The sequence below is a fragment of the Lagopus muta genome, chromosome 2 (genome assembly GCF_023343835.1).
Source record: "Lagopus muta isolate bLagMut1 chromosome 2, bLagMut1 primary, whole genome shotgun sequence".
Classification (NCBI taxonomy): domain Eukaryota; kingdom Metazoa; phylum Chordata; class Aves; order Galliformes; family Phasianidae; genus Lagopus; species Lagopus muta.
In genome coordinates this window covers 5,486,009-5,507,731 of record NC_064434.1, presented here as the reverse complement: position 1 = coordinate 5,507,731, position 21,723 = coordinate 5,486,009, and the positions used below count along the sequence as shown (strand labels likewise).

The following is a 21,723-nucleotide window of genomic DNA, read 5'->3' as shown; positions in this document are numbered from 1 at the left end:
AGGAAAGTGGGATCACATGGACTTTAAGAGTCCCTTCCAACTCACAGAATCATAGAAAGAATCACAGAATTACTCAGGTTGGAAAAGACCTTAAAGATCATCAAGTCCAACAGCAACCTAACCATCTTACCTTAACTGTAACAATTCAAACGATTCTATGGCTAATATATGTCTAATATGGCTGCCCAGACACTCCCATCCCACGCAAACCTGCAACATCCAAGACCTGAGTCTTCCTGTCAAAAATAGCTTTACCAAAGCCATTATTGCAGCTGTCACAGTGTAAATCCTAAGTTCATACCTAAAGGCCAATTGCATCCACTGGAGTTCACCAAAGTGAAGATCGGAATCCAAAAGGTGACAAGAGCAAAGTGGAAAACATCCATGAGATCAACTTTTTTCCCTGCTAGGAATAGCTTTTGCTTCAGCATAAAGCTGATACAGAAGGTCCAACACTCTTCCATCAACTATTTCTAATTTCTGAGAACAAGGACAAATTATTCATGGGCTACAACACAGCCATCATTGCATCTGTCCTGGACACTGTGACATTTTCCTTGGCCCATGACTTTGAAGGCATCAAAATCACCAAAACAGTGCATATGGAAGAGACAGAGACACGTTTTCCCAGATGCCCAAGGAGGCTGTGGATGCCCCATCCCTGCAGGCATTCAAGGCCAGGCTGGATGTGGCTCTGGGCAGCCTGGGCTGCTGGTTGGTGACCTGCACACAGCATGGGGTTGGAACTGGATGAGCATTGTGCTCCTTTGCAACCCAGGCCATTCTATGATTCCTTTAGACCTGCTATGGGATGAAATGGGGACAGCTCAAAATGCCCAACTCGGCTCTATACTGCCTACCAACACCTTTTTTCAGTTTTTTTTTTTATTTTTTTGCAATAAGCCATCTAATCTTTCTTGTAAGCTCTGCAGGACACACTGTGTGAAAGATACTATCTTACAAAGCACTGCCTGAAAAATCTTCTAAATTACACCGAGAAGCTGTTGTATGAGTCAACTCCTAACAAGAGTAGATAATGGCAGGACAAGGGGAAGTGGTTTTAAGTTTAAGGAGGGAAGATTTAGGTTGGATGTCAGGGAGAAATTCTTTACCAAGAGGGTGGTGAGGTGCTGGAACAGCTGCCCAGAGAGGCTGTGGATGCCCCGTCCATCCCTGGAGGTGTTCAAGGCCAGGTTGGATGGGGCCCTGGGCAGCCTGAGCTGCTATGAAATGTGGAGATTGGTGGCCCTGCGTGTGGAGGGGAGTTGGAGCTTCGTGATCCTTGAGGTCCTTTCCAACCCAAGCCATTCTATGACCCTATGATACGATTCTATGATGGGATGATTCTGGGCAGTATTCTGCAAGCAAGATCCAGCAGGGTTTCTAGATGGCAAGGCAGGTCCTCCAAAGCCGTACTGCCCCAACAGGGAGACACAGAGCGTTGTGAGAGAACGCTGCCACACAACCTGAGTCAAAAACCCACCTCCAGAGGGAAGCTGCATCCCATCCAAGATTGTGCCACAGCACAAAACAAGCTCTGTGGGCAGCTGGATGCTTCACAGAGAGGTCTGCTTTGGTTTCCCTGCCAATAGGGGCATGTAGCAAGTGCACAGCTACAAGACCTTGAACATAGCCTGGTAACTCTGCATAATCCCATCCAAGCAAACTGGGTGAGACAACACCACCCCTCCTCAAGGAGCTCCTCAGTCAGGCTACGTGGATGTTCCTTTATTCTTCCTTAACTCCAAACACATTATTAGCTCAATATCCTGACAGGCAGGCTCTGTCTCTTGAGTATCATGCTGCTGTTTGAGCTCATTCTTGCACTGAAATATCTGATGGTATTTATGTAGCACTGCAGGGACAGACCCAAATGCAGAGGCACGCTGAGCTGCCCATCGCCTCCTCCTCCCATTGGGCCCAGAGCGGCTGGCAGCCCATGCACTCAGCAGAGCAGCAGCATCGAAAGAGAAAGAAGAGAAATACTGGACACAAAGCCAGCTGCAGGGAGAGAAGAACACAAGCTGCATCAAGACCACGATGAAGACCTTCCATGGGAGGTACTGGGAGCTCTGCAGCAATGGGTGGTGAGTCATGGCACCCAGCACCCGGCTTTACCTGGCAATGGGCAGGCAAATGCTTCTCACAGGAGCTGAGTGAGGCTTCGAGTTAAGGTCAAATGATTCCCTAGTTGTCTTGCAAACCAAAAAGAAATAGTAGGGAAACAGGGAAACATTTCTTTTCTTTTCTTTTTTTTTTTAAAGCCTTCTGTTGTGGGTGAGCTCATTTCATGAAAAGCCATAATGTCGCTGTTGCTGTGGCAACTTTCGAATTGTAGGAGGGAGAATTGGCCAATTTTCCTTACATAAAGGCATCATGAGAATATTACAGCAGTGGGCTGTTCTTTATGACTCCGAAGTATCATCAAAAGCAAGTCAAACCTTCTCAGTTTTAAGAGAGGCGTTCGGAAGTTCACTTGGCTCTGATGGGCTTGGGGCAGTTGGTGGGACTGGGGAAGGTCCCTCCTTGCTGGGAGCCAGAGCTCTGCTCCTCTGCAGAGAGAGAAGGGCAGCTCTGGAGAGGACTCCTCAGCCTTATTCATGGGCCCTGCTGCGTGGTGTCTGATGGCTTCAGGCTCTAAAAAGACTCTCAGGACCATGTCAAAAATCATTGAGCTGGGGCAAGGATGGAGAATCCTTCACTCACCATCTCTACGACTGGTTTGCTCCTCACCCTGCAGAGCTGGAACATCGCTGATGTCTGCTCTCAGGGTGCTCAGTGGTTAGAAAGCCAAACCCAGGAGATCCCCATGGCTGAGTTGCATTGGCACAAGGCACAGAGCCTTCATCCCGGGGTGAGGATGAGGGGCTGCAGAGCCCTGACTCACACAGGTGTGAAATGACAGAAAGGGAAGCTATCTCACTTGATCAGTTCAGTATTAGGAGCAAGGCAGCTACCCATCACAAGTGCCATCAAACTGTGTCCTGAGATTATTCCTCATTTAATGGCACGGATAAGCCATGAGCTACAGAGGCTTTGTGAGAGGGTGAATGAGCTCCTGTGACAACCAAGAACTGCAATAAACAGAAATCCTCGAGCAACCACTTAATATCTCTCTCCCTTATGCTACCAGAACACTGTATCCTTTGCACTTATTGTCTACTGTGCCATGCATGAGCTGTAATTGACAGAGAATACGTGCAGAGTTTGCTCAGCACATCAATATTCTGTGCAAAGCTGCATCGCAGGCTGCAGAGCTGGAAATCCATCCTAACTAAGAGATAGCAACGGGAAAAGATACACAGGATTCACAGAGAGCCTGTGAACAGGAGATCTAAGACGTGTTAATCTTAAATCAGTTGGCCATGTGAAGGCTCAGTCGTAAGTGAAAGGTGCAAAATGTTGCACTGAGCTGAGTTTTAAAGCGCTCTGCACTAGCAAGTGAAAATATTTCAGACAGAAGCAAGAGGGCCTCCAGCAAAGTTTCTGAATATGAATGAAAGATGCATTTCTTGGGAATCTGGCATGAAGAGGAGGAAGGCTGGGGATGACCTGCAGACCCCACTGTTGCCCTTTACAGAACTACCAGCTCCAAATTTACCCTGAAAAACCTTCTCAACGCTCCTCCACTTGATTGAGTGCTCTCCATTTATAAAATCAATACATTAACTTGGATAACAAGCCTCTAATCATCGTTTGCCACCTAACAACGAGCGGAGCAGATGGGGAGCTGCGTTTCCATCATGCTCCATCTTCCACCACAGCCACTGATAAAAGCAAAGCGAAGTTCTGGTGGGAAGTGTGAACGTTTACAAGTGGCTGAAACCAGGCTCCATCTGCTCAAGCAGACGGGATCGAACGACGCCGTCGGAATGACAAAGTAGCCGGGGCAGGGATGGACGTGGCGCGGCACACGTACCTCTGGGCCGTGTCGCAGGGAGAGCCCTTCCTCTTCCGTGAGTCGGGGTTGGCGGGGTCTGTCGAGCTGTCCCCAAGGCCACTCATGTTGACCTACTTTGCACCTGGAAATGAAGAGACACGAGGTGAGGATGAGGGTTCCGCAGCCAAGGGAGGTTCTACGTGACAGCGCCGGGAAACACGAAGCAAGCCACCTCCAGGAGGTGAGCAACCCAACGCACGTCGTTCTTGTTGAATTGATGCCTCGTCTGGGCAGTGTGTGGAGGAAAAGGTGTGAAAACAAGGGCTGATCACATTACCTTCCTTTGGGTGTCACTTGGTCACCATTTGGCCAAGCAAGCCCTCACCATTACATTACATCTCCATTACATCACAACCTGAGCTCTTTCCTACATCCCCCCCAGATTTTGTCTGCTTGGCCTTACCAGGGTCCACTTCAATATTTTGTTTACAGGCTAGCATTTCATCTCATAGAATCCCAGAGTTGATCTGGGTTAGAAGGGTCTTAAAGCATGTAAATCTCCATTCCCTGCCATGGGCAGGGACACTTCCCATAGACCAGGCTGCCCAAAGCTCCATGCAGCCTGGCCTTGGGCACTGCAGCAATGAGGCACCCACATCATCAGCCTGCCTCAGTGCCTCACCACCCACATGCTCATTCATTAATTATGAACTATCTGCTTTTATTTAACTGAATGAAATACTACATAAGCACAACAAGGGCAAAGAAGTCAATTAAGGCTTTTTTTTTTCCTGTATCTTCACCTTGAGCTGTGTTGAAGGGGTTTTGCCAAAGAGCCAAGAACACAGCCAAGCCCAGATGGGATTAAATCTGTCTCCTACAGGTTTAAAACTCCCAGAAGACATCAAACCAAGGGACACTGCTGCTCTATGAAGGAATCAGTTGTGCACATTGCTTCACCTCCTTTCCTAGAGTTGTTCAGTGATTTTTCCAGTAATTGCAATAATTCAATACCAGATACTGCTACCCTCCAAATGCTTCATTTATTTTCACATCTAAGTGGTTAGCAATGTGAGAAGACACAATGCCTGGGGAGCAACGTAATGGGACCCCAGACAAGAACTTTGTTGTGTGGGTAGGGAGTGAAGGGACCGAGTTATTAAACTCAGTTCCCTTCATTTCTTACATTGCTCTCTAAACCTGGAATTTTAACAAGCACTAAAGCACTGACTGATGGCTATAAAACAAACCCTACCAGACTATTCCACAGCCCACAATGCCAACCCATTTTATTCAGCCAAATCAAGAGATGCTTGCTGCAATAGGAATGCTCTGGACCACCCCAAGGACCCATCTCCACGCTCAGGTCAAGAAAACCCAATATTGACATTAAAAATTTAATGTCCTCCCACTGCAACAATGAGTCCTATTAACTCACACCGCCATTCTAGGCTTTGATCTCACATTATCAGCAGCCAAATTAAAATAACAAATGTTCTGAAGGGCTGAGGATGGGGCACATAAAGGCGACCATCCAACCAGGATGCTCTGCTGTGAGACCACGACCTTGGCCAGAGCCACCAGATGCCCCAGCGAGGTGAATTAAGGACAACGTTGAAGCCTCAGCTGAAATCCTTGGCTCGCATTAAGCCCTTGATGTAATACGTTCAATGTTTCTTTTTATTGTAAAACTAGTTTATTTTATAGCAAAACTTGCCAGGACGAAGAGGCCAAAAATGTAATCTGCTCTAAAAATAGGCGAGCTGAGCCCTGCTGGACAAGGGCAAGGGTTGTGCTCCCAGCGAGACCGCAATGGGGCATTTTCACAGCAAGCCTGGTTTCTAAACACCAACTTCTTGTAAAAATGTTAATATTCCACTCGCTTAGGAAAGCAAACAGAAACAGCTGAAGAGCATCGAGGCAGTGATGAAAACAAGCTAATTAGTTCACCTGGGAGGAGCAGGGCAGTAGTTTCCAAGCTTTGTATGAGCTCTCCTGGATGCAAACCTATCCCGTAAAGCAATCCCTTCATGGCTGTCTCTGTTGGTCTAACACCAGAATCATGGAATCATTCTGGTTGGAAAAGACCTCCAAGATCCCAATCCAACCCCAACCCATCCCTATCGTGCCCGCTGACCACGTCCCTCTGTGCCACATCCCCACGGTTCTCCTACTTCTGCACGTATAGCAATGACTTTTTGGTAATACCCAACGGCCCTATGGTCCACAGCCAGGCAGATGAAACCACTCTGATCCCAACCCCTTGCTTACAAAGTCCTGTTAACGTCTATAGGAGAGAGGCACAACCTGTGGGCTGCTTTTACAGAAACTGCAATGGTGGAAAAGTCCCTCGCATTACACCCATTTATCAGCACAACATAACCCATCTGTGCACACACAGTCTCAATTAGAGGTAATTAAGAGCATACTCAGAATGTCACAAGGATACATCTCTATTGCTGCCCTCACAAGTTCATCACCAGCTGCTAACCTTACTGCAAAAAACAAAGGACTCCTGCAGACCACAGGAGAAATGTCTGTGCCAGCCATGCTGCAAGTCACTCACTAACCCGCTGCATCTGGTGTTCCTTTGGGCTTTGGGGTTTCTCTTCTTAAACTTTTTTTCTGACCTCCCCCCCAACAACAGTAATGATAAAACATTACAGCCTGATTAAACGCTGCTTTTTCGGCTGCTGAAGTTGTCAAAAACAAATGTCACATCTGCTTTGTGCAACGTTCTTTGGGGGTTGGAAAAGAAATCCCGGTGTCCATATGTCACCAGTCCAGCAGACGTGTCTGCCTTCCAACTAAATCCTCTTTTCTTGCTACCTTACCCCAATTTCCCTGCCCGTCTCCTCCTGCCTCCCTCGGAGATGCTGCCAGATGGAGCCTTTGGCTCTGGGACATCGATCCCTACCTGCAAAGAGCAGTTTGAATGTGCAAGAGCCTGGGTTCTTGGCAGAAGGAGAGCAAAGCTGGGAGGAAGGTGGAAATAAAAACCAGCAGCAGGAGATCTGAGTTGTTTTCTCTTCCTGGAGGAAGCGTGGCTGTTTGTACTGGTGGTGAGTTCACCTTGCTGTTACAGAGCACCTTAACAGGAAATGTCACCAGTGGGGTTTGTCTTCTCTTCTCTTGCTCATCCCAGCCTGAACATCCCCTCTTGACAGCCCTTCTCTTATTATAATAATTATTACTACAGTGGCAAAGTCAGTGCAGTGCTTGAAGCCCCCAAGGATGCCAGCCTGCATTCCCTGGGTCCTCACTACAGGGGGGATCGAGAACACCCCATTTCCATGCAGGGATCCAGACAAGGAGAGATGAAACTCACAACCTGAAACCAGTTAACCCAATCCAAACTCAAAGGCTTCAGCATTTTGACTCAAGGCTCAACAAAACGCAATGAAGGTCACTGAGAGGGGTTCAGCAACGCCACATGGGCCCTTCATCCCTGCAGTCATTAGGGCTACGTAGGAGGGAGCTGATGGATGAGGATTTATATTCCCGGCCCTCCAACAACTGGGAGCACATCAGGCTGAGGGCAAAGCATCACGCTCCAACATCCCCATGTACAGAGCTGGCGTCCGTGGCCCTGAGCCCTCAGTGCCTGCAGGGCTGCTGCTTGCTTTGCCTCCCGCCAGCTAAGTGGGATGTGCAGAAATCTTCATTATCATAGGCTCTGCTGAGGCAGCAGGCTAATAAAAGCTGTCAGCTCGGGGATGCGGTGGAGTGAAAGCCCACGGTCTCAATTCCCCAGCAAGCACACGAGTGTGCCTGCACCCACCTGCTGGTTCAGCCTGTGAGCAGAGGGCAACTCGTGTCCAAAGCCCTTCCAGGAAGGTTCTGCAGTGCTGTTTGCATTACAGAGGAGCAGAGCTGGTGGGATGATGGCCCCAGATCCTTCCAGTGTCTCTCGCTGTGCCTGTCCTTCTTCTCATTTTAATTCTCAACGCTTAGAAAGTCCTTCATATCCACCCTACAGAGGTGATGAGCTTCACTCTCCCTGTTCAGACTTCTCCATTGCTTGTTCTTCTACCCACAAGAAATATTAAGAGCTGTTTACAAGGGTGGACAGTGACAGGACAAGAGGGAATGGTTTTAAACTGAGACAGGGGAGGTTTAGGTTGGATTTGAGGAGGAAGTTTTTCCCCCAGAGGGTGGTGAGGCACTGGAACAGGTTGCCCAAGGAGGCTGTGGATGCCCCATCCCTGCAGGCATTCAAGGCCAGGCTGGATGTGGCTCTGGGCAGCCTGGGCTGCTGGTTGGTGACCTGCACACAGCAGGGGGTTGGAACTGCTTGAGTACTGTGGCCCTTTGCAACCCAGGCCATGCTGTGATTCTATGATTTTGCATTGGAAAGCTATCATGAGCCCTACAATCAATGAAATGGAACCGTGGAGCAGAAGGTAATTCTGCATACAGCAACAAACACAAATATACAAAGCAAAGTGAATTCCTCAAGCTGGAGAGCACAAACCTGCTGAATGTCAGCTCCAAGTTCAACAAGTGCTTGTTGTCTATGTGTCTGACGCCTAGAGAACAGGAAGAGAAAGGGAAGGGGTGTATAAATCAAGAAGACTGAGCATCATCCTTAAAGAGGCGACGGTCCAAAAGGCTGAGATATTGTGAATTTTAACACACTGATCATCTATATTGTGTTTGCAACTCACAGACCCACAGCGGCCATTCCCCCTTAGCCCGGGGATAATTCCAGCAGCCAATTTGCTTTACAAATGAATGGGAAAATGTGGGAAAGGGCCCTGCCTTAGCGCTACAAAAATGAATAATCCAGCTGTGGGAAATCAATATTTGACGCCTGAGGAGACCTCTGGAAATCCACAACGCCACTCTGTTATTTTCCCAAGCTCTCTTTAAAACCCACCTCAGCTAAAATACAACAGACATGAGGTAAGCGATGTGCTGCTTATTACACTAATTGCAATCATCTCCTTGTTACCTGGTGCTCACCCACATCTGTTTGTCGTAGCCATCTGTTGTCTGTCTTAATTAGCTGGCACACTCATGGGGCTGGGCTGGTGCACCATGTGGGCTCCCAACGCAGCTGCATCCCAGCATCTCCATGCCTCATGGCATGCAGAGTGACACCACTGCAAGCAGAGGGCAGAGGAGAACAAAACCAAACCCCAAACCTGAAGGTAAACTGATAAGAATCCAACTGTCCTTCCAGAGCCAGGGAGCAGTGCTGGAGGACTTGCAGGAGGTCTGCAGCGATGAGTAAATGATTGCCCAGCAGCTTCGGCCACTTGCCCAAATTTCCCAGGGTTTACCTTTCAAGTTGCTCTCAGCAAACTAAGAATGAAAATAAAGCCAATCATGGGGAAAAAGACAAAAACATTACAATTCCACTTCTCCTTCTGCTTCATTTTAAAATCAAGAAGATGCTCATCACTCCATGCTGCTGTCCCCATTGCTGCTGCCCCAGGCAGGAGCCCAGGAGCTCCACCAACGCCTTTAGCAGATGCTGCCTCCCATGTGACCTCTCCACATTCATTTCTGGAGCACTGCAATGCTTCTGGATAATTACCATCAACTTGGTGTGTAGGCTCAGCACTCCCTTCTAAGCCTCCTTGTCCTGGAGGTTCTACTGAGCATTCTGTGGGAGGGGCTGCTAAGAACTATAGAGTCAATCGGGTTGAAAAGGACCTCTAGGATCCCCAAGTCCAACCCCAGCCCACCCCACCATGCCCACCATGTCCCTCATGCCACATCCCTACAGTTCTGGAACACCTCCATGGATGGTGACCCCACCACCTCCCCAGGCAGCTGTGCCACTGCAGCACTGCTCTTTATGAGAAGGAATGTTTCCTAATACTCAGTCTGAACCTCTCATGGCACAACTTGAGGCCATCACCTCTCATCCTATTACTGTTACCAGGAGCAGAGGCCAACCCCCACCTCACCACAACCCCCTTTCAGGAGCTGCAGAGAGCAATAAGGTTTCCCCTGAGCCTCCTCTGCTCCAAACTGAGCCATCCCATTCCTTCACCACTGCCCATAACATCTGTGCTCCAGACCCGTCACAGCTTCACTGCCTTTCTCTGGACACACTGCAGGGCCTCGATGTCTTTCTGTTAGTGAGGGACCCAAGAAGATGATTCCCAGAGCTGACTCAAGAGATGATACGTGATCATAGCTACACACGAGGACATTAAAATGCCTGACTTAAGAAACAAAATAATAGGAACAAGTAAAAGCACCTCAGCAAACATGACCATTTGCAATGACAACCCAACAAAAGCTTCTAAGAGAAATCTGCATGTCAGTGCTATCAAGAACAGACTTCTCACATTGCTTTGTCCAAACAGCACAGATGTGTGCTTTGCTTTCGTATTTGTTAATGGCTGGAAAAGCTCAGCTCTCACTAAGCCTCAGCAGCATCCCCCATCCTTCTGGATAACCCACTAGGATCAGTGTAGGAACCACACTGCCTTGGGATACCCAAAATACCCAAACCTGCAGACAGAACAGCCCAGTGCCCCCACTGCTTGACCTCGGTTCTGTCTCCAAGTGTTTAGGATGACCTCACTGTGTCCTCAGGGCTGAGCAGGAGGGAATGCTGCCACCAAGGCTGGCCTTGATGTGGAGCCCTTGGCTGTGGAGCCCTGGGTTGGATGCCCAGTATAGACCTAAGCTTGGCTGCTACTCATTCCCTCTCCATTTGTCTCTTGCCAAGACCCTGAACATAAAGAAGTCAAACCCCATTCCAGCAGCACAATGAGCCAGTGAAAGATAGAGCTATTTAGGAGACAGATGTCTGTGTGTGAGATAAGATGGGCAGCCAGAAACTATGCTCAATGGACAGATCTCTATGGCTCATGATTCTGCACCGGCTGAGCTGAGGATGATCAGAGGGCTGGAGCACCTTCCTATGGGGACAAGCTGAGAGAGCTGGGACTCTGCAGCCTGGAGAAGAGAAGGCTCTGGAGGGACCTTATAGCGGCCTTCCAGGACTCGAAGGAGCCTACAGAAAAGCAGGGTAGGGGCTTTTTGTAAGGGCAGGTAGCGACAGGATGAGGGGAGATGGCTTTAAACTGGAAGAGGGCAGATTCAGACTGGATGTCAAGAAGAAATTCTTGACTGTGAGGGTGGTGAGACACTGAACAGGCTGCCCTGCAAGGCTGCGGATGCGCCTGCATGGATGCATTGAAGGCCAGGCTGGATGGGGCTGCGAGCAACCTGGGCAAGAGGGAGGTGTGCCTGCCTACAGCAGGGGGTGGAACTGGATGATCTTAAAGGTCCCTTCCAACCCAAACCACTCTGTCATCCCATGAATTTCTCCCCCCCCCCCCCCCCCCATGAGACACACACATGTAGAAAGTCTTTTTAAAAGGCCGACTGCATGCCTCCCTTGCAAACAGCTCAGATCAGGTATTTCAAGCCCACCTGAAGAACTCCAAATATTCCAACTGCTTTCTTTTTCATCACCATTAAAAAACCAGTAGAAATTGAAATCCCTCCTTCCACCAGCTGTTTTCCCCAAACACACCAACTGGTTCATTACAGGGCTGCTCACGAACGTCGGCACGTACTCCTGGAGTGTCTGCATCCACGGCTTTATGTACAAAACCCAGAGCCACCAAACACGTGGCTGCAATGAGAGGCCATACAGTGGATGGCAGAAGCTGCAGGGCTGCCCACACTGTTCCTTTGTGTGCGTGTGCCCTCTGCTTCCCAGCCAGTGCGTGGTGGATGATAAATGGAAACTCCGGTTTGAATTAGCCCAAGTCACAGAAGAAAAACAACAACACGTCATTTATGCAAGTTTGTATTGTTACCCAAGCCTTTGTGCAACCCAGAAGCAAAATCGGGGCTAAATGTCACATAATACCAAGTATCTTCCTGTTCAGATTTATAGCAAAAAGGAGATGCAAAGGAGACCCCAGTGATGCTGGACGCTGCAGGGCTTACATCACTCTCTAAAATCTGGACTTAAGTGCTGTCCAACTCCGATTTCAACTATTTTTCACTTTGGGATGAGCACTGACAGCACCAACAGCTGCTTTTCTTGCAACAGTCTCATTTTTTCCAGCAGTTTCCATCCTGCTTTGCATCCCAGAGCAGCAGAGCAGATCAGCAGGCTCTCCTCTCTGCAGCCACGTTGTTGGAGCTAACCCAAACACTGCTGGAGGAGTGCAGGGGCAGCAGTCAGATCTGCTTTCCCCCTGTGCTCCCCCAGGGCTGCATCATGTGCAGTGACAACTTTTGGAGGCAGCAAGGCTGGCAGCAAGGTCAAACAGGTGACCGCAGAGTGTCAGAGAGCAGCAGCAGAGATGGAAGAAACCCTTTGAGAAGGTGATTCCAGGTTAGGAGTGCACAACGTTAATATCACCATTGGATCACTCTGGGTGCTTCAGTCTTTTGCTCCCTTCCTCCAAATTCATCCTTGTAGGACCCCCGAGACCTCATGCTCTGCTCAGCAGGCAAATCCTGTAGGGTTTTGTCCCAGAGATCTGCTTCTGCCACTCTGTGCTAAAGCACTTTGGGCAAAACATGCAGCTCTGGCCCCATCACTCTGGGAAGGGACCCGTTTTACTCCACAGCGGGAAGGAAGCCTGCTCTTTGGATACAGAGATCAAAATATTTCTTTGCACTAATCGTGGAAATACACTGCAAACACAAAGCCATGTGAACACAGCCTCGAATGAACAGGAATGGATGTAAAATTTAACAGCCATCCTTGAGCGCTCTTCCTCGTGGAGCTGCTGGTGCCTCAAAGCCAGCAAGGATCACTTGGCAATGCTTACAGCAGAGATAAGGCACGGAACCTAACTGCAAGAACCGTAACCTTCTCTCCCAGTAGCTGACAGGAAAAGTAGGTTAATTTATACAGCTTCTGAAAGGAAAAAAATAACACTAATTCCCTCGTAGTCACACAACATTACACACTAAGTTTCGTATTGCGCCTGTGAATTACACTTTGCAATTACACAAGTTTCTCTATGGGGAGAATGAAGTATTTGGCAGAACGTGCAAATACATCAGGTTCTCATGTAACTCCAATTAAACTGCAGTAGAAACACATGCACATGCAGCTCCATAAAAATCACCGTGAGCACGCCTGGGTTACAAGGGCACTACAAGCAGCAGTGCAGCTGAGTGATGCTGGGCACAGTCCTACTCTGCGGGGGATACGGGTTCCTTCTATTCAAAATGTGCAGGATTTGCATGAGGCTCTTCCTTCTTATATACTTAAAGTTGCTAAACCCAGAGCGCAGGCCAGGTTAAGAGTCAAGTGATGCTGGTGACCATCATCAGAAGCTCACATTTCAGAGAGGGAATGGTGTCAAAGTGCAACCCTGCCAGCTCCAAGGCAACTGCCAAACCACTCAACCCTCTGAAGCATGAAGTGGGTTTAATCAGCATTCACACTGCAACAATACAAACCAAAATTCCTCCTTGAAATCCAGCAATTGATGCCTATGTCTGTCTTTATGCTGGGCCAACAGCAGCTGGAAGCCAGCAATAAACACCATTATTTCCTCCTGCATCCTTCTGCTGGATGGATGAAGCCCATGGGGTGTTAAGGTGTGCCTGGGAGATGAGTTCAGCAAAGCAAGGAGTGCTGGTGGATCAGATGGAAAGAAAGACACCATACGGGGATTCAATGTCAAACAGAGCCATTAAGAAACATTTCTTCTCCAAAAGAACAGCACAGCTGCCCGGAGAGGTGGTGGGGTCACCAAACCTGGAGGTGTGCAAGGAGTGCAGAGATGTGGCACTGAGGGATGTGGTCAGTGGGCATGGTGGGGTGGGCTGGGGTTGGACTTGGGGATCTTAGAGGTCTTTTCCAAACCTGACTGGTTCTCTGATTAACAAGGACAGAAATGCCAAGAATGTTGGATGCTGCACCTCAGATCTAATGATTAACCTTAGGACCCTGCTTTGAAGAAAGCTAACAGGCAGCCATTGCACCAGCAGAAATGTCTTTTTCTCCCCCTTTCTTTTGTTCTTGCTATATTTTGTTTAATCACATCTGCCCTACTTTCAGTCAAGTGTGTTGGACTCCTCTTTCCTCCTGCCATCCCCACCAGCAGTGACTCGCAGGTGCTTCTGGCACTCGCTGACAAGAATCACTGCCGACAGCCGGCTGCTCCCCCATGAAGAGCTTTGCTTCCCACCCCCCTCCTCTGGGCTGCTTCTCCTAAACCCTTTGTAGGGCTTCTCAGAATCACAGACTGCCCCACATTGGAAAGGACCCACTTAAGGGTCACCAACTGGCTCCACAACCAAACTCTATGGCTGAGAGTGGTGTCCCAACACACCCTGAGCTCCAAAACTGGGGCTGTGCCCACTGCCCTGGGGAGCTGCTCCATGCCCACTGCTCTCTGGGGCAGAACCTTTCCCTAGCCCCCACCTCACCCTCCCCTGATGCAGCTCCATGCACTCACAAAACTCAAGAGTCAGGAAAACTCTTCCAGTTGTCTCCAAAATGATGACATTTTATCTGCAGGAGAGAATTTTGTGCTGACCAAAACAAAAGAGCACATTACAGAGCTTGTTTGAAAAGCCTGCCACGGCTTCCTTGTGAATAGATTAATCAATTTTATGAGATTTGATGCTAAATTCCTCACTGACAGCTCCGCTCCTAAAGAGGCAAGCTGCCATGGAAGAAGTCTGGAGGGCGTCAGCTCGCAGAGCTGGTGTAACACGAAGCAACCCAAGACTCAACGAGCACACCAAAAACAAGAATATCAAGGAATATATTTTTAACCCATTCATCACTCCTATTCTATAAAATGACTGTAGTTAAATTCTGCTTCTTCTATCTGAGGATTAACCAATGAGGCAGGGAGACAGTCCTTGGTAAGTGACCCTCGAGAAGAAGTGGAGCATTGGTCATCACAAAGGTTTTGTTAAAGGATAAAAGGATGCACATTTTTCTTAGCACAGAATTACAAGAAAGAGAAAGAAAAAGGGCTGATTGACTGCTGAAGACAAAGCTTTAGAAAATCTTAGACCTCTCCTAAGAATAAAGGTTGAGGGAACTGGGCTTGTTCAGCTTGGAGAAGAGAAGGCCCCAGGGAGACCTCATGGTGGCCTTCCAGTACTTGAAGGGAGCGTGGAAACAGGAGGGGGAACAGCTGTTTGTGAGGGTGGATGGTGATAGGACAAGGGGGAATGGTTTTAAACTGAGACAGGGGAGGGTTAGGTTGGATATGAGGAGGAAGTTTTTCCCCCAGAGGGTGGTGAGGCACTGGAACAGGTTGCCCAAGGAGGCTGTGGATGCCCCATCCCTGCAGGCATTCAAGGCCAGGCTGGATGTGGCTCTGGGCAGCCTGGGCTGCTGGTTGGTGACCTGCACACAGCAGGGGGTTGGAACTGGATGAGCATTGTGGGCCTTTTCAACCCAGGCCATTCTATGATTCTATGATTCTATGAAATATCCATGTTGCACAGGACCTTGCTTGCCTCTGGTTGGTTGCTTTTCCAAAGTCAATCTTTCAAAAGGCCTTGCAGGAAGATGCTAGAAGAAATAAAACCACACGCAAAGAACACAGCTTAAAAAAAAAAAAAAGGGGGTAATTGGATTATTGGTGTTGAAGCAACATCCTGCAGGCAGCTCTGGGCTCAGGCTGCTGGCGTGGTAGGGTAGTGGAGTTCAGAGAGGACTCCCACCAGGCATAGAGCTACCCAGCAGGGTGAGAAATGAGCAGTGCCTCATGCCAGATGTCCTTCTCCACCAGATTGGAACTCAGGTGTAACCATGCTTTGTGCTGCATTGGAGCTGCGTTTGGTTTTAGTGCAGGGATGAGCTCAGCCCTTCCAACTACTCAGCATGAGCTGAGCTCCTCTTCTGTCAGCTGGGAGAGGTCGGCAGCCCCGAACCCACCAGGCAGTGTGTGAAGGAGCTGGCAGTGCACTCGCAGGGTATCTGCTCAGCTGTCTTGTATTTAATCGCTTAAATAGGGATCAGAGAGCTATTGAAATTTGCATACAATACAAGATTTGGAAGAGCTGTAACCATTGCTGAGAACAAAAGCTGAATGCGAAGCAACCCAGGGAGTTGGAAAATAGAGGCAGGAAACAAAATGAAACCCAGTTCATAGAATCATAGAATGGCCTGGGTTGAAAAGGCCCACAGTGCTCATCCAGCTCCAACCCCCTGCTGTGTGCAGGGTCTCCAACCAGCAGCCCAGGCTGCCCAGAGCCACATCCAGCCTGGCCTTGAATGCCTGCAGGGATGGGGCATCCACAGCCTCCCTGGGCAACCTGTTCCAATGCACCACCCTCTGAGTGAAAACAGTTCAACACATTCCTCACCAATAGGCACCAACAGGGAGGAGATCACCCCACTGCGGGGCTCCTCCTGCAGCCTACGGCTTTGGGGTTTTGTGGCTTTTTTCTTCTTTTTAAATACTTCACATTGCTCAGTATTATCACCAGCTCCGGAATATTGAGCTGCTGCAAAATGCAGCCACGGCATAGCAGCACTCATGGATGTTTGGAGACGGTCAGCAGAGCATGGAGAATGAACGACTCAGGTTTGGAGACAGCATCAGTAGCTATCTCTGAGTAATTAGCTAACCAAACAGAATTAGGCACAGTTGAGCTCACCTTCTCAGCAGAACCATATCAACAATGGGTCATAAAAGAGCACTGCGAATGACAAAGCGATTAAAGGGATTTAAAAGGAAAAGATTAAGCCAGCAAAGTGTGTACAATCTGACCAACCTCAGGGAAAAGCAGAAGTGATTTGCACCGAGCAGGCCCGAGCTGCACGCTGCATCCTCTGTGGGTCTGCAAAGCATGAGATTTACAAAGTAAGCCAACACAGGTTGCTGAATACGATCTCGGGAAAACAATTATTGACCCTGGACAAAGAAGGCTGTCCGGGAATTTCCCAAGGAGCACAGCAGAAGAGACAGAGGAAGAGGTCGGGTTGGATGGGCTGTGAGCAGCTGGTGGAGCTGTGGGTGTCCCCGTTCAGCGCAGGGAGCGTGGCCCTCACACAGCCCTTCCAACTCAACTGATCCTATGGTTCCATGAATCTGGGAATCATTCAGACTAACCGGAGAAGGATCCTGTTTTGAGAAGAAGACGACTGCAGGTTTACCTTTATGAAAGAGGAGCAGTTCACTCCGGAAACCAATCCCATGGCAATGCCCAGCAGCAGCCCGCGGTGCTGACACCACAACCCGCACGGCACCGGTCCCAGCCCACGGCACCGCGATCCCGTTACCTGCAGCCCCGCACAGCGTCCCCGGCCGACCATGGCCCGATCCCCAGACGTGGCCCTGCTCTCCCCAGGCAGACGAGCCGGGAGCTGTGGCGGAGCAGGAGAATGCCTGAGCAAGTCTTGGGAGCGTAGCTGCTTGCTCGTGCTGATTACAAATATTCAGGCATCTCTAAGTAGGCGGAGTACAACAAAAAAGGGTTTTCGAGAAACTTACAGAAAAGCAACCAAGAAAGGTGAATAAATTAGGAGATGGCTTGGTTTCCTTAGCATTTATTGGCTTGATAGCAATACCTAGAGGTCCTGAGTGAGGCCAGGGATCCATCGCACCAGGCTCGGCGGGAGCAAACAGCAGCTGCAGCCCGGAAGCGTTTGCAAAGCAAAATGCAGCACATGGGGAATGCAGCACGGGGCTGTGCATGGTATGTCTGAGGGCAGGCCAAGACAAGCAGGAGCTCGAGTCAGACTCAGGATTCAGCTCTGAGCGAGCCAGACCAGAACTTTTGCATTCTTGTAGGTACCACCAAAACAGAGCCCACGGTGGGAAGGAAACGAGTAAAATGTGTTTCCCCAGGTGGGCATTTGGTAAAGCTGCTGGTTTGTAGCCCAGTTCACAGAAATGCAGGATGGTTTGAGTTGGAAGGGACCTTTAAAGCCCATTTGGTCCCACTCTCTGCACTGAACAAGGACACCCACAGCTCCATCAGTGCTCAGAGCCCATCCAGCCTGACCTTGGCTGTCTGCAGGGATGGAGCACCCACCATATCTCTGGCAACCCGTGTCAGTGCCTCGCTCAGCTGGCTCAGTGCTAGCAGGGATCTCCAGAAAGCCTCCATTCAGCAGCCCTGGGTGATGTTGTCAAGAGGCAGAGCTCTGTACAAAGCTCTGATGGTCACAACACATGGCAACAGCTGGCCAAGCAGCCAGCAATAAAGGAGGGATGAAACCCAAGGCTGGAGAGGTCCATGCCTAGAGAAGAACAGGACAAACTGGAGGGGAGTCTGTCCAGGGAGGAGAAGGAGTTACCACCCCTGGAGGTGTCCAAAGAAATGGCAAACGTTGCATTCAGTAACATGGTCTAGCACAATCAAGACACGGGTTGACAGTTGGACTAGATGATCTTACCGGTCCTTCCAACCTGAATGATTCTAAGATTCTGTGATTCAAAATTGCAGAGCTTTATTTTTCATCCTTGGTTTGGACCTCCCCCTCTTCTCAGATTATATTTTAAACTAACCATACTGAGAAAAAGGGAGGAAAAACCCAGCAACAGTGCAGCACAGCAAAGCTTTTTGCATCATCATTATTAATCTTCTACTACTACTGCTCACAGCAGCAGCAGACACCTGCAAAATATGGGGATCCCAACCCGGAGCTATTTACAAACCTGATTAAGATGTGATATAATTAAAAGGCAAATAAAATAGTAGTGAACACAGAACAGAGAGGGAGGGGAAAGAAAGACAAATTAATTTCAGCAGCTTTGCAGAGGTTACACCTATTTTACATTGAAGTGCCCACAAACTGTGGGACTTGCTATTTCTGGAAGCCATCTGGTGCCTGAGTGCATCTCAGCAGCACCACTACACCCAGTGTCTGTTTGATGTAGACGTGGCACTAATGGACGTGGTCAGTGGGCATGTTGGGATGGGTTGGGGTTGGACTGGGTAATCTTGGAGTTCTCTCCAACTGGAATGATTCCATGATTTCATGTCCCTCATCCTCCTCTGACATCTTTTCTGTTGAAGTTATTACATGACTTCAGATACTTCTCAGCATCCTGCTTGCCTCCAGGACTGCATCTTTTGCAAATGCTTCCTCCACAGCACTAGACAGTACTACTAAAAGATGCTTTCCAGTATCTTAAAAAGCAAATGGGCAACAAGAGGAGAAAACCCAACTTCCAGTTCTATTGCACTTGGATCCATGTCCCACCCCAATGATAATGCTGGTCCGTACAAAACCCAGCCTTCACCAGCACAGGGAGCTACTGCAGGAGATGCTCAAGCAGATGAATGCACACTTTTTTTGCAGCACTGCACTGAGACAGGCAAAAATTGATGAACTGAAGGATTACTACCACAGGGTGAGATGCTAAGGGTAAAAGAGCTATGGCTGTGGCCAAGGGGTGTCCAGGAACCACCACACTGACCCAGGCAGCTCCTGCACACAGCATCCTGTAGCACTTGATTTGTTATTACTTTTTAAAAACTATATACACACAACATGTTCCTCCCATTCCTTACAAACGTGCTAATCCCAGCCAGGCTCCAGAGAACAGCAAAGATAAAATCAACACGGAGATGGCTCATAAAAGCAGCTGACAGGTAACCCGGGAGCCTAAGGCAAGGCACAGCGCATCTCAACAGCCCGTGTTTGAAATGGGGAAATTCCCCACTGAGACATAACCTGGGTCTGGAGCTGAGAAGGAAGGTGCCCAGCACTGCTGCCCATCCACGCAGCCTGCTTTTAGGAAGCGTTGTTGTGAAAGAGGACAAACTTACAAAGCCTACCTTGAGTAGCGGGGATGCAGAGAGGAGATTGGACTGCACCCAAACCTCGTGGCAGAGCCCACGGTAGAGCCCACAGGGCCCTCAGGTGGCAGGGATCCAGCCTGGCAGCAGGGATCCAGCCCAGTGGGATGCCCACAGCCGGGTTGGAGCCGAGCTCACCGCTCCTGGCTGCCCGCGTCGTACCCAGCGCCTCGCATCCCAAACAGTTTACTTTCACGCTTGAAGCTCTGCCCTTAATTAAAAGCAGTCTTGATAATTACGCTTCCCAGCCAATCCCTCATCTGCAGCCCTGCTGCCTGAAGAGATCCTCATTTGGGGCGGGTGTACAGAGGGAGCAAGGCAGCAGTTGCCTGGAGGGCACAGGGACTGGAGGGACCCGCAGGGAGCAGCAGCACAGAGCTGCTCACTAACGAAGCCCCAGGTGGCAGAGCAGCGCCCAGGGAAGGCACTGAGCCTCATGTACAGACACACAGTGTCACAATGAGCAGCACTGTTGGAAATTGTATTTATTTTCACCTTGGGCAGCTGCATGCCCAGCGATGCTCCCATCAGAGGCCGTAGCAATCTCCACACTTACAAGATCCCAAAGTCATCATGTTCAGTATTGCAATGCTTCCAAGAGCAGCCAGGCTAAAACACAGCCAAATCCATCCATTAACAAAGCAGCACATCAGGGGACGTTGTAGCATTGCATTCCCCAGAGTATGATGTCAGAGAGACAAACCTGTTAGGAAAGGTAAAAGGGAGCAGGAATAATTGCATCACCTCATGCCCTTTGAACAACCTTTGGATTCTGACGGTTTTTGCCAGGAAGAATAATGAAAGTCAAACTAATTAAGCAATGAACATGCCCACAGTATGGAGTGTGAAAATGTTTAAAGTCTGACACGCTGTTAGGAAGCACGCAGCTCCCAGCCTCACCTTCCTGCTGCTGCTCCGGGAGCAACCATGATGGTGCAAAGGCTGTTGCTTTTCTCTTTCTCAGTATTAACTCACAGAACTAAAATGGGGTTTTGTGGGAAGAGGAGATTTTAAAAACACTTCTGATCCTGCAAACAGGCAGCTACCTGCTTTCGTGGAATGAAATCAAACGCTGCTCATGGAATCATAGAGTCATTCAGGTTGGAAAAGACCTCTCAGGTCACCAAATCCAACCCCACTGTGCCCACTGCCCACCTTCCTCAGTGCCACATCCCCACAGTTGTGGAACACTTCCAGGGACAGTGACCCCACCACCTCCATGGGCAGCTGTGCCACTGCATCACTCCTCTTTCAGAGAAGAAATGTTTCCCAATATCCAACATGAAAGAAGAAGAAACCTGTTCTTATATCCCTAGACTCCTAGAAGGATTTGTTTGGGAAGGGACCATAAAAGTTCACCCAGCCCCAAGCCCTGCCATGGGCGCAGCCACCTCCCACCACCCCAGGCTGCCCAAAGCCCCATCCAACCCACGTCCCAGGGGATTTCTGCATGGTCTCTTTCATGAGGCTCTCATCTGGCATCACTGCAAATCCAACATCCTCTTCAGTGCCACACACTGATGCCATAAGCATCATGCCACCCCACCCAGGGTGACCTCTTGAGCATCAGAGCCGAAGGTCACCCACTGGAGAGTAACAAAAACAAGGTTTTGCTTCCACGTCAAAGAATGAGCAGCTCCCAGAATTGTGGAGAACCGTGAATATTCAGACTGGGAATGGTGGGTGTACAGGTGCCAAGGGGAAGAAACAGCAGAAAAAGGGCTAAAAATACAGCAGATTTTGGTTGTGATGGCCAGGCTAGCAGGTTATCAGCACATCAGCACATAGTGTGTCAGGGTGCTCAGGTAGAGACAAAAAGCAGAAGGAAAACCCTGGTGAGCGTCAGGGATGGGACAGAGTGAACGGGCTGACCCATTCACTGACCCAAGGGTATGGAAAGGGACCTGAGAGCAGGACTGGGAGCATAGGTACTGGTACCTACATCCCATCCCTGGAACTGATTTGAGCAGCTTGTGTCCTGGACATGTATGCTGGTCCCACAGCTGTATGGGAATATAGCACAGAGCTGTTAGATCCATCTGGGGATGGGTTCACTTTGAACCACAATCACTTTGCTCTGTGTGAAGGTCTAGCACTGAGACTTGCTTCAGGGCTGA

At 49.3% G+C, this 21,723-nt stretch overlaps 1 protein-coding gene across 7 annotated transcripts in view; it reads right to left on the bottom strand.

Moving 5' to 3' along the window:
• Positions 1-21,723, bottom strand: part of NCOA1 (nuclear receptor coactivator 1) — a 155,125-nt gene that overhangs the window by 52,181 nt on the left and 81,221 nt on the right. For 6 of the 7 annotated variants that reach the window (XM_048937296.1, XM_048937301.1, XM_048937303.1 and 3 more), the window contains one exon: positions 3,920-4,022. In XM_048937296.1, the coding sequence (XP_048793253.1) occupies positions 3,920-4,005 (86 nt within the window). In that variant the 5' untranslated portion in view covers positions 4,006-4,022. Of the gene's footprint in view, positions 1-3,919; positions 4,023-8,354; positions 8,589-21,723 lie in introns of those variants that run through there. The other variant, XM_048937299.1, reaches the window with a different exon arrangement.